The sequence below is a fragment of the Astyanax mexicanus genome, unplaced genomic scaffold (assembly GCF_023375975.1).
Source record: "Astyanax mexicanus isolate ESR-SI-001 unplaced genomic scaffold, AstMex3_surface scaffold_34, whole genome shotgun sequence".
Lineage (NCBI taxonomy): Eukaryota > Metazoa > Chordata > Actinopteri > Characiformes > Acestrorhamphidae > Astyanax > Astyanax mexicanus.
Genome location: NW_026040044.1, coordinates 620001 through 635301, shown reverse-complemented (window position 1 = coordinate 635301; position 15301 = coordinate 620001). Strand labels below are relative to the sequence as shown.

Here is a 15301-nt window from a genome sequence, read left to right as displayed (position 1 = left end):
ATTTACTTTCTTGCGACTGATGTGACGACCCCTCAAATCCGGCCTCTTCTTGCTCCCTGGTTGCTTCCGCCCTCCTGCCAACCCCCATTTCCAATTCTGCTGTACAAAAAACACTCATATGCCTGTCCTCCTCTGGTGCCCATGACAGCTTTGGTCAGCCCATCATTTTTCTAAAAGGACAGACGGTCTGCAACAATTTCAACAACCTCGGCTTTTTCTCCTCCAATTGCAAATGACTTCACGTTAGACTTTACTGTAATACACAATCCCCTAAGTTTGCTGCCTCCTTGACGGTTTCCTCCTCAGTTTCCTCTTCGGGGTCTTCCCTGGTCTCGTGACCTCAACAAGCTCTTCCCCTACCTGTCAGAACCTTCTTTCTGCACTGGCCAATCCTGGCATGTTAATTTCCCTCTTAGAAAAATAAATCTCAAGTGGCTTCATGACCTGTTCCTTCTCATCACCCCCCTTTTCTGTATTTCAAATGAATCCTATAGGCATAGCCAAGCGCATAGCCAAGCACACTGTGATAGAACTGGAGAGAAGGGAATTGTAATAATAAAGTGTATAAGGACTAGAGTGAGGGTACTGTAATAATAAAGAGCACTGTGATAGGATTGGAGTGAGGGTACTGTAATAATAAAGAGCACTGTGATAGAACTGGAGTGAGGGTACTGTAATAATAAAGAGCACTGTGATAGGACTGGAGTGAGGGTACTGTAATAATAAAGAGCACTGTGATAGGACTGGAGTGAGGGTACTGTAATAATAAAGAGCACTGTGATAGGACTGGAGTGAGGGTACTGTAATAATAAAGAGCACTGTGATAGGACTGGAGTGAGGGTACAGTAATAATAAAGTACACTGTGATAGGACTGGAGTGAGGGTACTGTAATAATAAAGTACACTGTGATAGGACTGGAGTGAGGGTACTGTAATAATAAAATGCACTGTGATAGGACTGGAGTGAGGGTACTGTAATAATAAAGAGCACTGTGATAGAACTGGAGTGAGGGTACTGTAATAATAAAGAGCACTGTGATAGGACTGGAGTGAGGGTACAGTAATAATAAAGTACACTGTGATAGGACTGGAGTGAGGGTACAGTAATAATAAAGTACACTGTGATAGGACTGGAGTGAGGGTACTGTAATAATAAAGTACACTGTGATAGGACTGGAGTGAGGGTACTGTAATAATAAAGTACACTGTGATAGGATTGGAGTGAGGGTACTGTAATAATAAAGAGCACTGTGATAGAACTGGAGTGAGGGTACTGTAATAATAAAGAGCACTGTGATAGGACTGGAGTGAGGGTACTGTAATAATAAAGAGCACTGTGATAGGACTGGAGTGAGGGTACTGTAATAATAAAGAGCACTGTGATAGGACTGGAGTGAGGGTACTGTAATAATAAAGAGCACTGTGATAGGACTGGAGTGAGGGTACAGTAATAATAAAGTACACTGTGATAGGACTGGAGTGAGGGTACTGTAATAATAAAGTACACTGTGATAGGACTGGAGTGAGGGTACTGTAATAATAAAATGCACTGTGATAGGACTGGAGTGAGGGTACTGTAATAATAAAGAGCACTGTGATAGAACTGGAGTGAGGGTACTGTAATAATAAAGAGCACTGTGATAGGACTGGAGTGAGGGTACAGTAATAATAAAGTACACTCTGATAGGACTGGAGTGAGGGTACAGTAATAATAAAGTACACTGTGATAGGACTGGAGTGAGGGTACTGTAATAATAAAGTACACTGTGATAGGACTGGAGTGAGGGTACTGTAATAATAAAGAGCACTGTGATAGGACTGGAGTGAGGGTACTGTAATAATAAAGAGCACTGTGATAGGACTGGAGTGAGGGTACTGTAATAATAAAGTACACTGTGATAGGACTGGAGTGAGGGTACTGTAATAATAAAGAGCACTGTGATAGGACTGGAGTGAGGGTACAGTAATAATAAAGTGCACTGTGATAGGACTGGAGCGAGGGTACTGTAATAATAAAGAGCACTGTGATAGGACTAGAGTGAGGGTACTGTAATAATAAAGTACACTGTGATAGGACTGGAGTGAGGGTACTGTAATAATAAAGAGCACTGTGATAGGACTAGAGTGAGGGTACTGTAATAATAAAGTACACTGTGATAGGACTGGAGTGAGGGTACTGTAATAATAAAGTACACTGTGATAGGACTGGAGTGAGGGTACTGTAATAATAAAGTACACTGTGATAGGACTGGAGTGAGGGTACTGTAATAATAAAGAGCACTGTGATAGGACTGGAGTGAGGGTACAGTAATAATAAAGTACACTGTGATAGGACTGGAGCGAGGGTACTGTAATAATAAAGAGCACTGTGATAGGACTAGAGTGAGGGTACTGTAATAATAAAGAGCACTGTGATAGAACTGGAGTGAGGGTACAGTAATAATAAAGTACACTGTGATAGGACTGGAGTGAGGGTACTGTAATAATAAAGAGCACTGTGATGGGACTGGAGGGTACAGTAATAATAAAGTACACTGTGATAGGACTGGAGCGAGGGTACTGTAATAATAAAGAGCACTGTGATAGGACTAGAGTGAGGGTACTGTAATAATAAAGAGCACTGTGATAGAACTGGAGTGAGGGTACAGTAATAATAAAGTACACTGTGATAGGACTGGAGTGAGGGTACTGTAATAATAAAGAGCACTGTGATGGGACTGGAGGGTACTGTAATAATAAAGTACACTGTGATAGGACTGGAGTGAGGGTACTGTAATAATAAAGAGCACTGTGATAGGACTGGAGTGAGGGTACTGTAATAATAAAGTACACTGTGATAGGACTGTAGTGAGGGTACTGTAATAATAAAGAGCACTGTGATAGGACTGGAGTGAGGGTACTGTAATAATAAAGAGCACTGTGATAGGACTGGAGTGAGGGTACTGTAATAATAAAGTACACTGTGATAGGACTGGAGTGAGGGTACTGTAATAATAAAGAGCACTGTGATAGGACTGGAGTGAGGGTACTGTAATAATAAAGAGCACTGTGATAGGACTGGAGTGAGGGTACTGTAATAATAAAGTACACTGTGATAGGACTGGAGTGAGGGTACTGTAATAATAAAGAGCACTGTGATAGGACTGGAGTGAGGGTACTGTAATAATAAAGTACACTGTGATAGGACTGGAGTGAGGGTACTGTAATAATAAAGAGCACTGTGATAGGACTGGAGTGAGGGTACTGTAATAATAAAGTACACTGTGATAGGACTGGAGTGAGGGTACAGTAATAATAAAGAGCACTGTGATAGGACTGGAGTGAGGGGGTCTGTAATAATAAAGTACAATGTGATAGGACTGGAGTGAGGGTACAGTAATAATAAAGAGCACTGTGATAGGACTGGAGTGAGGGTACTGTAATAATAAAGAGCACTGTGATAGGACTGGAGGGATGGTACTGTAATAATAAAGAGCACTGTGATAGGACTGGAGAGAGGGTACTGTAATAATAAAGAGCACTGTGATAGGACTGGAGTGAGGGTACTGTAATAATAAAGAGCACTGTGATAGGACTGGAGTGAGGGGGTCTGTAATAATAAAGTACAATGTGATAGAACTGGAGTGAGGGTACTGTAATAATAAAGAGCACTGTGATAGGACTGGAGAGAGGGTACTGTAATAGAGGGTAGAGAAGTTGGGGATAAACGTTTCGATATTGACCCATACTGAGTCCGGTCTGTTAGAAAACCAACTGAACACATCTGTTTCACCTGTGCTGCCCAAAAGTATAAAACTTAAATTTAGCAGGGATACACCCCCTAGATTTTTAGAGTGGAGAATTTCAATCTGGGTTTTTTATTATCCCAAATGAATCTTCTTATTAATTTGTTAAACTTTTCGGAAAAAAATGGGGGTTTATTTATTTGAAATAAATAAAGAAATCTGAGTAGAATTTTCATCTTGATTACGTTAATTCTGCCAAAAAATGTAATAGGTAAGCATGACCACTCCAATACATTTTTCATTATGGTTTCCAAAATGGGAGAATAATGAGACCTATACAAATTATTCAGGTCAGGGCTAATTGTTATGCCAAGGTATCGAAAGCCAGTGTTTGTCAAATGGAATGGCGTATTTACATTAATATAATCTGGGACATTAAGCTGAATAGCTGTAGATTTGCCAAAAATGATTTTATAACCAGATAGCACACTATAGTTAGAGATTAAGTTTATGATTTCAGGAACAGATGTTGCTGGATTCTTTAAATATAAAAGTATATTGTCAGCAAATAGTGAGATATGGTGGTCTGTTTCTGCCACTGAGACTCCTGAAATAAGGGGACTAGATGTAATGTATTCGGCAAGGGGTTCAATTACTAAGGCAAAAAAGCAAAGGGGAGAAAGGGCAGCCCTGTCTGCAGCCTCTTCTAATCTGATAAAAGATTGTTTGTGTTAATAGAAGCTGTGAGGTCTGAATATAATAATTTAACTATATACAATTATCCCCTAGCCCAATTTTCTCTCTTAGTGAAAAAAGAAAATTCCACTCAACCCTGTCGCACGCTTTTTCGGCATCTAGGGAGATAATTAAAACAGGGTCTTTTCTTTTGGTGAGAAGATTTATAATATTAAGAAGAGGGAGGACGTTGTCAGAACCATGTCTAAATTTAATGAATCCCCTCTGATCTGGTTTAATAATGTATGGAATATTTTTTTCCAGTCGGCAAGACAGCTCTTTGGTTAGAATTTTGTAGTCCACATTAAGTAGACTAATTGGTGGATAGGAAGCACATTCTGTCGGGGTTTTGTCCTTCTTTAACAGAAGACTAATATGGGCCATTTTCAAAGAGCCAGGAATTGAATTTTCTTGAAGAATGTCATTAACCATGGGCATAAATCTGGCCAAAACCTCTTGTAAAATTTGATTGGATAGCCATTAGGGCCAGGTTTTTTTCCGGAGGGCATGGCGCTGATAGCATCCCAAATCTCCTCTTGTCTAAAAGGGTCATTCAAACATTTCTGATCCTCTATTGAAACTCCAATGAGAGATAACGTTAGCAACTGCCTAGCAACCACTTAGCAACTACTTAGCAACCATGTGGAATACGTTAGCAACTGCCTAGCAACCAGTTAGCAACACCTTAGCAACCACCTGGAAAAGGTTAGCAACTGCCTAGCAACCGCTTAGCAACCACTTTTAGAAATTATAGCAACTGTCTAGCAACCACTTAGCAACCATGTGGAATGTGTTGGCAACTGCCTAGCAACTACTTTAAAAATGATAGCAACTGCCTAGCAACCAGTTAGCTACACCTTAGCAACCACTTGGAAAACGTTAGCAACTGCCCAGCAACCACTTAGCAACCACTTTAGAAATGATAGCAACTGCCTAGCAACCAAATAGCAACAGCTTAGCAACCACCTGGAAAACGTTAGCAACTGCCTAGCAACCCCTTAGCTACCACTTTAGAAATGATAGCAACTGCCTAGCAACTAGTTAGCTACACCTTAGCAACCACCTGGAAACTGTTAGCAACTGCCTAGCAACCACTTAGCAACCATGTGGAATACGTTAGCAACTGCCTAGCAACCAGTTAGCAACATCTTAGCAACCACATGGAAAACGTTAGCAACTACCTAGCAACTGCTTAGCAACCACTTCAGAAATGATAGCAACTGTCTAGCAATCACTTAGCAACCATGTGGAATATGTTGGCAACTGCCTAGCAACTACTTTAAAAAAGATAGCAACTGCCTAGCAACCAGTTAGCTACACCTTAGCAACCACCTGGAAAATGTTAGCAACTGCCTAGCAACCACTTTAGAAATGATAGCAACTGCCTAGCAACCAGATAGCATCAGCTTAGCAACCACCTGGAAAACGTTAGCAACTGCCTAGCAACTGCTTAGCAACCACTTTAAAAATGATCACAACTGCCTTGCAACCACTTAGCAACCTCTTTAGAAATGATAGCAACTGCCTAGCAACCAAATAGCAACAGCTTAGCAACCACCTGGAAAACGTTAGCAACTGCCTAGCAACCCCTTAGCTACCACTTTAGAAATGATAGCAACTGCCTGGCAACTAGTTAGCTACACCTTAGCAACCACCTGGAAACTGTTAGCAACTGCCTAGCAACCGCTTAGCAACCACTTTTAGAAATTATAGCAACTGTCTAGCAACCACTTAGCAACCATGTGGAATGTGTTGGCAACTGCCTAGCAACTACTTTAAAAATGATAGCAACTGCCTAGCAACCAGTTAGCTACACCTTAGCAACCACTTGGAAAACGTTAGCAACTGCCCAGCAACCACTTAGCAACCACTTTAGAAATGATAGCAACTGCCTAGCAACCAAATAGCAACAGCTTAGCAACCACCTGGAAAACGTTAGCAACTGCCTAGCAACCCCTTAGCTACCACTTTAGAAATGATAGCAACTGCCTAGCAACTAGTTAGCTACACCTTAGCAACCACCTGGAAACTGTTAGCAACTGCCTAGCAACCACTTAGCAACCATGTGGAATACGTTAGCAACTGCCTAGCAACCAGTTAGCAACATCTTAGCAACCACATGGAAAACGTTAGCAACTACCTAGCAACTGCTTAGCAACCACTTCAGAAATGATAGCAACTGTCTAGCAATCACTTAGCAACCATGTGGAATATGTTGGCAACTGCCTAGCAACTACTTTAAAAAAGATAGCAACTGCCTAGCAACCAGTTAGCTACACCTTAGCAACCACCTGGAAAATGTTAGCAACTGCCTAGCAACCACTTTAGAAATGATAGCAACTGCCTAGCAACCAGATAGCATCAGCTTAGCAACCACCTGGAAAACGTTAGCAACTGCCTAGCAACTGCTTAGCAACCACTTTAAAAATGATCACAACTGCCTTGCAACCACTTAGCAACCTCTTTAGAAATGATAGCAACTGCCTAGCAACCAAATAGCAACAGCTTAGCAACCACCTGGAAAACGTTAGCAACTGCCTAGCAACCCCTTAGCTACCACTTTAGAAATGATAGCAACTGCCTAGCAACTAGTTAGCTACACCTTAGCAACCACCTGGAAACTGTTAGCAACTGCCTAGCAACCACTTAGCAACCATGTGGAATACGTTAGCAACTGCCTAGCAACCAGTTAGCAACATCTTAGCAACCACATGGAAAACGTTAGCAACTACCTAGCAACTGCTTAGCAACCACTTTAGAAATGATAGCAACTGTCTAGCAATCACTTAGCAACCATGTGGAATATGTTGGCAACTGCCTAGCAACCACTTTAAAAAAGATAGCAACTGCCTAGCAACCAGTTAGCTACACCTTAGCAACCACCTGGAAAATGTTAGCAACTGCCTAGCAACCACTTAGCAACCACTTTAGAAATGATAGCAACTGCCTAGCAACCAGATTAGCAACCACTTTAAAAATGATCACAACTGCCTAGCAACCTCTTTAGAAATGATAGCAACTGCCTAGCAACCAGTTAGCAACACCTTAGCAACCACCTGGAAAACATTAGCAACTGCCTAGCAACCGCCTAGCAACCACTTAGCAACCATGTGGAATATGTTAGCAACTGCTTAGCAACCATGTGGAATACGTTAGCAACTGCCTAGCAACCACTTAGCAACCACTTTAGAAATGATAGCAACTGCCTAGCAACTACTTAGCAACCGCTTTAGAAATGATAGCAACTGCCTAGCAACCACATAGCAACCACTTTAGAAATGATAGCAACTGCCTAGCAACTACTTAGCAAGCACTTTAGAAATTATGGCAACTGCCTAGCAACACCTCAGCAACCACCTGGAAAATATTAGAAACTGCCTAGCAACCACTTAACAACCATGTGGAATACGTTAGCAACTGCCTAGCAATCAGTTAGCAACAGCTTAGCAACCACCTGGAATATGTTAGCAACTGCCTTGAAACCACTTAGAAACACTTTAGTTTATAAGACAATTATTAGCTTTCCACCATGTTGGCCAAAACTTTTTGGACTTTTAGCCGACATTAAGCTAAAAGTCAACAGCATAGCAACCACTGTTCACACGCTTCAGACAGAAATAGCTTAGCAACCATTTTAACTTTTAAACGTTATTAGCGTACTTTTCCATGCCAACTTAAAGTTCGTTCACGAACTTTGCTTTTTCTAGTTTACTCACTGTGAGCTCATTTAGAGATTTAGTACAATGTTTAGTACAAATCACTGCAGAGGAACTGCAGTGTGTGTGTTTGTGTGTTTGAGCGTATGTGTGTAAGTGTGTGTGTGTGTGTGTTTGTATGTGTCAGTAAGTTTGTGTGTGTGAGTGTGTGTGTGTGTTTGTGTGTGTCAGTTAGTTTGTGTGTTTGAGTGTGTGTGTGTACGTGTGTGTGTGTGTGTGTGTTTGTGTGTGTCAGTATGTTTGTGTGTGTGTAAGAGTGTGAGTTAGTTTGTTTGTGTGTGTGTGTGAGTTAGTTTGTGTGTGTTTGTCTGTGTGTGAGTGTGTGAGTGTGTGTGTGTGAGTGTGTGTGTGTAAGTGTGAGTGTGTGTGTGTGCATGAATTAAAAAGGTAATTTACAGTACAATCTCTGAGGGTTTGATGTTTGACTCACTTTGGGTCAGAGGTCACAGGTTCACTGCTGAGATCAGGAGGATTCACCAGTGATACATCACTCTTCATAGACACTCCACTGGGGGCTGGAGATGCTGCTCTATTCCTCCTGTAAACAGATCTTCATGATGATCCATGATGAGAGTAAAGTGTGCAGTAATGATTCCTTTACTAAAACTCAATCACAGATTCCACACTAACTTCTTTTTGCATTGCACTTATACATTTACAAAATATTTCTGAATGTGCATCTTATTCTTGAATTAGCATTGTGTTAATTCACAAGACACCACATGGCGCACAACTAACACTCCACACATTCCAATTCACTCACTCCAACCCACACCTCTCACCCCAAACCCCACACTGCACAACCCCCCCACACAAACTCAACACTGCTCACAGACTCCACACACCCAATACCACACAAACCCCACACACTACTCACAGACTCCACACACCCAATACAACACACACCGCACACACTCCACACACCCAATACCACACAAGCCCCCAAACTCCTCACAGACTCCACACACGACCCTTTAATTCTGCAAAATTTCAGGTATATGATATTTCTGTTAGATGAAAGTAAAAAACGTGATATTAGTTTGGTTGTATCTTTAGCAGGTTTAATTGTTCTTTTTTAAGTTACTTGCACATTGCTAGCATAAGTAGAAAATGGTGTCCCTATAACCAAGGTACTGAATCAGGTGTCCTACTAAACCACACATGCCAGTATGTGTGTGTGTGTTTGTGTGCGAGTTAGTTTGTTTGTGTGTGAGTGTATGTGTGTGTGTGTTTGTGTGTGAGTTAGTTTGTGTGTGTTTGTCTGTGTGTGAGTGTGTGAGTGTGTGTGTGCATGAATTAAAAAGGTAATTTACAGTACAATCTCTGAGGGTTTGATGTTTGACTCACTTTGGGTCAGAGGTCACAGGTTCACTGCTGAGATCAGGAGGATTCACCAGTGATACATCACTCTTCATAGACACTCCACTGGGGGCTGGAGATGCTGCTCTCTTCCTCCTGTAAACAGTGTTGTAATACAGTAATTTGACAATAGAGGTCAGTAATGTGAAGTGCTGCCACCTACAGTCTCCCTGTATGTTACCATTGTTTTGTTCTGAATAAAACATGTGAAACCTCAACAGGTTATGGGCCCAGTCACACAGCTTAAACTGGCTGTTTTACACGGAATTTGTGTGGTATAAACGGTGTTGTGGGATTCACAATGGAAGATAAGCTGTTTATTGAGAAGCTGAGTGGACCAGAGAATTGGGCAACATGGAAATTTCAAATGGAGCATCTACTGAAAGCTAAAGGACTGTGGGGCATGCTAATGGAAACAGACAACTTAGCAGCAGATGCTAATGTACAGGTACAAGCTGAATTCACAAAACGGAAAGAAAGAGCATTTTCTATGTTAGTGCTGAATGTAAGTACACCTCAGTTGTATCTGATTACAAGCTGTCAGACTCCTAAAGAAGCGTGGGACACGCTTAAAAGACATTTTTGAGAGAGATACTCTTGCAAATAAGCTGTTTCTAAAGAAACAGTACTTCAGGTGTGAGATGAAGGAGGGAGAAACCATAACTGAGCATTTAAAACGAATGAAGGAGCTAACTGACAAGCTAGGAGCTATAGGGGCTGTAATTGAAGAGGAAGACCAGATTGTAACACTGCTAGGTAGCCTACCACCAAGCTATGCAACAATTGTTACTGCACTAGAGACAAAGATGGATAGTCTGACACTGCAGTTTGTGCAGCAAGCATTAATAAATGAAGAACAAAAGCGATTCCATGCTAATGATAATGTAGGCAGTACTGCATCGGGTGGTGCATCAGCTATGTCCACACAAGTTCGTGGAGATATGCAGGCTAATGCTAAGGCAGTGGGAGCTGACAGTTCTAAATGGAAATGCTATAAGTGTGGGAAAGAAGGACATTTAAAGCGGAATTGTCCAAGCATGAAAGATAAACATAAAACCCACAAGGCTAAAAGCATGATGTGCGAGGATGCTGAAGACTCATCTGAGAGTGCCTTTGTCACTAAAGAGGCTAATCAGAATGAGAAGTCACTGCAGACCGATTGGCTGATCGACTCTGGAGCATCAAAGCACATGACCTGTCATAAAGAAATTCTTCAAGACTACCAAGAATTCACCAAACCACAGTCAGTGAAACTGGGTGATGGCAGAATGGTTGATGCTCAAGGACTTGGTAACGTCAAACTAAAAATGACTTTCAAAGTTAGTGATGTCAAAGATGTCACCATGTATGATGTGTTGTATGTTCCCAAGCTATCTGGAAATCTCTTCTCAGTGGGAGCTGCTGCCAGAAAAGGAAATACTGTGCAGTTCAAGAAGTCACGGTGCTACATTCGTGGTGAAGATGGAGATCTTCGAGGAATGGGAACACAAAGATCGGATGGATTGTATCAGCTGGATGTCAAGGGAAGTTCTCCCACCTGTCATGGTGCGACAAGTGCTTCAGTAGCTGCCAGTCTATGGCATCAACGACTGGGACACACCAACAAGTTGAAGGAGCTTAAACCTCTGGTACACGGAATGGACTTTTCTGCAGAGAAAGAAGTTTCTTTTTGTGAGGCGTGTGTGGAGGGCAAGCTGTCTAGAAAGTCTTTTAAGCCAGTGGGAGAAATTCGTTCCAAACGTAAGTTGCAGCTGATTCATAGTGATGTCTGTGGTCCCATGCAGACTGAATCCATAGGTGGATCAAAGTACTTTGTGACATTTATTGATGACTACTCAAGATGCTGCAAGGTATACTTCATGAAACAGAAGAGTGAAGTTCTTAACAAGTTCAAAGACTTTGAACAAACATTCTCTAATGAGTGTGGACAAAAAATCACAAGACTGAGAACAGACAATGGAGGGGAATACACATCCAAAGAATTTCAAGAATACTTGAAAGCTCAAGGCATCCACCATGAAATGTCTGTACCTCATACACCTCAGCAAAATGGTGTAGCAGAAAGGAAAAATAGGACTTTAGTGGAAGCAGCTAGGAGTATGCTGTCTCATGCAAAGTTGCCAAAGACTTATTGGGCAGAGGCTGTCGCAACAGCAGCTTACATACAGAACAGGCTTCCCACATCTCTTCTGAAGCAAGGGACCCCCTACCATAGATGGTGTGGCAAGAAACCGAACATGAGTCACATGAAAGTATTTGGCTGTGTAGCCTATGCCCATGTCCCAGACATAGAGAGAAGAAAGCTAGACAAGAAAGCTGTGAAGCTTCGTTTCGTGGGATATGCAAACAATGCCAAGGGTTACCGCCTGTTTGATGAGGAGAAAAGGAAGATTCTAATTCGTCGAGATGTTGTCTTCAATGAATTAGATTTTGACTGGAAACAGGAAGTGGAAGTTTCTTGTTCAGAGAATCAGGGTACCATGAACACAGAAGAAAGGGGAGCACCAGTTGATGACACTGTCAATAAAGCTCCAAGAGAAAGCAGCAGAATCAGAAAGCCTCCAAAGAGGTATGGATATGATGAGTTTGCTGACATAGTGACTGTTGATCATTATGCCAATGTCTGTTGTGTAACAGAACCAAGCACACTAAAGGAAGCAATGAAGAGTCCTAATGCAAAGGAATGGAAGGAAGCAGCTGACTTGGAATATGAGTCCTTGCTTGAAAATGAAACCTGGGACTTAGTGGATTTACCAAGAGATCGAAAAGCCATAGGATCCAGATGGGTGTTCAAAGTCAAGCATCATAGTGACGGAAAAGTGGAGAGGTACAAGGGCAGGCTTGTCGCTAAGGGCTTCTCACAGAAGTATGGCGCTGACTACAAAGAAACATTTTCACCCGTAGTACGATTCAGTTCAATTCGTACATTGCTGTCCTTTGCTGTTCAGAATAATCTACATGTTCATCAGATGGATGTCGTAACTGCATTCCTAAATGGACATTTGGAGGAAGAAATCTACATGGATCAACCAGAGGGGTATGTCAAACCAGGCCAGGAACACTTAGTGTGTAAACTGAAGAAGTCGATATATGGGCTGAAGCAGTCCCCTCGCTGCTGGAGTAAGACATTCACAGAGTTCATGAAGGATATTGGATTTAAACAGAGCACATCAGACCCCTGTGTGTTTGTGAGATCTCGACAGGAACTAGAGATACTTGCTGTGTATGTAGATGATCTGATTCTGATCACAGAATCAATGGAAAGCATGGATGAGTTGAAAGATGCTCTGAAGGAGCGCTACAAGATGAAAGACATGGGTGAGCTGTCCTACATATTGGGCATCTCTGTTGTCCAAGACAAGACAAAGAAATGTGGTTTTCTTCACCAGAAGCAGTACATTGAAGCCATTCTTCAGAAATATGGAATGGATAACGCCAATCCAGTTACAACTCCAGCTGACGCAAACGTGAAGTTACAAAGAAATGATGGCGTCAGTCAGCCAGTGAACTCAAGTACTTATCAGTCCATTGTAGGTAGTCTACTACATGCTGCAATGGCCACAAGACCAGACATTGCACAAGCAGTAAGTGCTGTGTCAAAGTTCAATGCAGATCCAAATACTGCACATCTGACTGCTGTGAAAAGAATTCTTCGTTACTTGAAGGGCACTGTGAACATCGCTCTCAAGCATGAGCAGTCAGAGTCTGGAACTTTAGTCGGGTTCTCAGATGCTGACTGGGCTGGAGATCAAGATGATCGTCGCTCTACAACTGGTAATGTCTTCCTACTGGGTGGAGGAGCAGTGAGTTGGCTCAGCAAGAAACAGTCAACGGTTGCATTGTCAACAGCTGAAGCTGAATATGTCGCTCTCAGCCAAGCAGCACAGGAATGTACCTGGCTTACACGACTACTGAGTGATCTCGGAATGAATGCTACACCTAGCGTGATTCTGGAAGACAACCAAGGAGCTATTGCCATTGCAACGAATCCAGTTGATCATTCAAGGACAAAGCACATTGACATTCGTTACCACTACATTCGTGAATGTGTGCAGAATGGACAAATTCAACTGCAATACTGTCCTACAGATGACATGAAGGCAGATATCTTGACCAAGCCATTAGCAAAGAAAAGGTTTGAGTACCTGAGGAGAGAGATTGGACTTTGCAGTGTGTAATTCTGTTTAGGTGTACTGGTTAATATTGGATAGCCAACTTTAAGCAAGGTTTAAAACAAAAGAAAAAAAAGAATCTTGATTGTTTGAGTTAATAGGACTTAGTGTCTCGAAAGTGTTTGAGTTTAACAACTTTTCTAAGTTATACAATTTAGTAACAAAAATTGTTTAATTTCATTGTAAAATTAAGTGGGAGTGTTGTAATACAGTAATTTGACAATAGAGGTCAGTAATGTGAAGTGCTGCCACCTACAGTCTCCCTGTATGTTACCATTGTTTTGTTCTGAATAAAACATGTGAAACCTCAACAAACAGATCTTCATGATGATCCATGATGAGAGTAAAGTGTGCAGTAATGATTCCTTTACCAAAACTCAATCACAGATTCTACACTAACTTCTTTTTGCATTGCACTTATAACTAAAGAGAACTAAAGTCAGCGCAGAGCTAGCTTACCTTACCAGGGAGAGAACTAATGTTAGCGCAGAGCTAGCTAACTTTACCGGGGAGAGAACTTAAGTTAGCACAGAGCAAGCTAAGGTTAGCGCAGAGCTAGCGAAGGTTAGCACAGAGCTAGCTAATCTTTCCAGGGACAGAACTAAGGTTAGCGCAGAGCTAGCTAACCTTACCGGGGAGAGAACTAAGGTTAGCGCAGAGCTAGTTAAGGTTAGTGCAGAGCTAGCTATTCTATATGTTAGCAACTGCCTTGAAACCACTTAGAAACACTTTAGTTTATAAGACAATTATTAGCTTTCCACCATGTTGGCCAAAACTTTTTGGACTTTTAGCCGACATTAAGCCAAAAGTCAACAGCATAGCAACCACTGTTCACACGCTTCAGACAGAAATAGCTTAGCAACCATTTTAACTTTTAAACGTTATTAGCGTACTTTTCCAAGCCAACTTAAAGTTCGTTCACGAACTTTGCTTTTTCTAGTTTACTCACTGTGAGCTCATTTAGAGATTTAGTACAATGTTTAGTACAAATCACTGCAGAGGAACTGCAGTGTGTGTGTTTGTGTGTTTGAGCGTATGTGTGTAAGTGTGTGTGTGTGTGTGTTTGTATGTGTCAGTAAGTTTGTGTGTGTGAGTGTGTGTGTGTGTTTGTGTGTGTCAGTTAGTTTGTGTGTTTGAGTGTGTGTGTGTACGTGTGTGTGTGTGTGTTTGTGTGTGTCAGTATGTTTGTGTGTGTGTAAGAGTGTGAGTTAGTTTGTTTGTGTGTGTGTGTGAGTTAGTTTGTGTGTGAGTGTATGTGTGTGTGTGTGTGTGTGTGTGTGTGTGTGTGTGTGCATGAATTAAAAAGGTAATTTACAGTACAATCTCTGAGGGTTTGATGTTTGACTCACTTTGGGTCAGAGGTCACAGGTTCACTGCTGAGATCAGGAGGATTCACCAGTGATACATCACTCTTCATAGACACTCCACTGGGGGCTGGAGATGCTGCTCTATTCCTCCTGTAAACAGATCTTCATGATGATCCATGATGAGAGTAAAGTGTGCAGTAATGATTCCTTTACCAAAACTCAATCACAGATTCCACACTAACTTCTTTTTGCATTGCACTTATACATTTACAAAATATTTCTGAATG

At 41.6% G+C, this 15301-nt stretch overlaps 1 protein-coding gene across 1 annotated transcript in view; it reads right to left on the bottom strand.

Annotated features, from left to right (window-relative positions):
• The window catches only part of LOC111190008 (uncharacterized), a 751666-nt gene that overhangs the window by 708189 nt on the left and 28176 nt on the right, over positions 1-15301 (bottom strand). The window contains exon 4 of the mRNA XM_049473126.1: positions 9524-9631. Coding sequence (XP_049329083.1) covers positions 9524-9631 — 108 coding nt within the window. The remainder of the gene's footprint in view (positions 1-9523; positions 9632-15301) is intronic.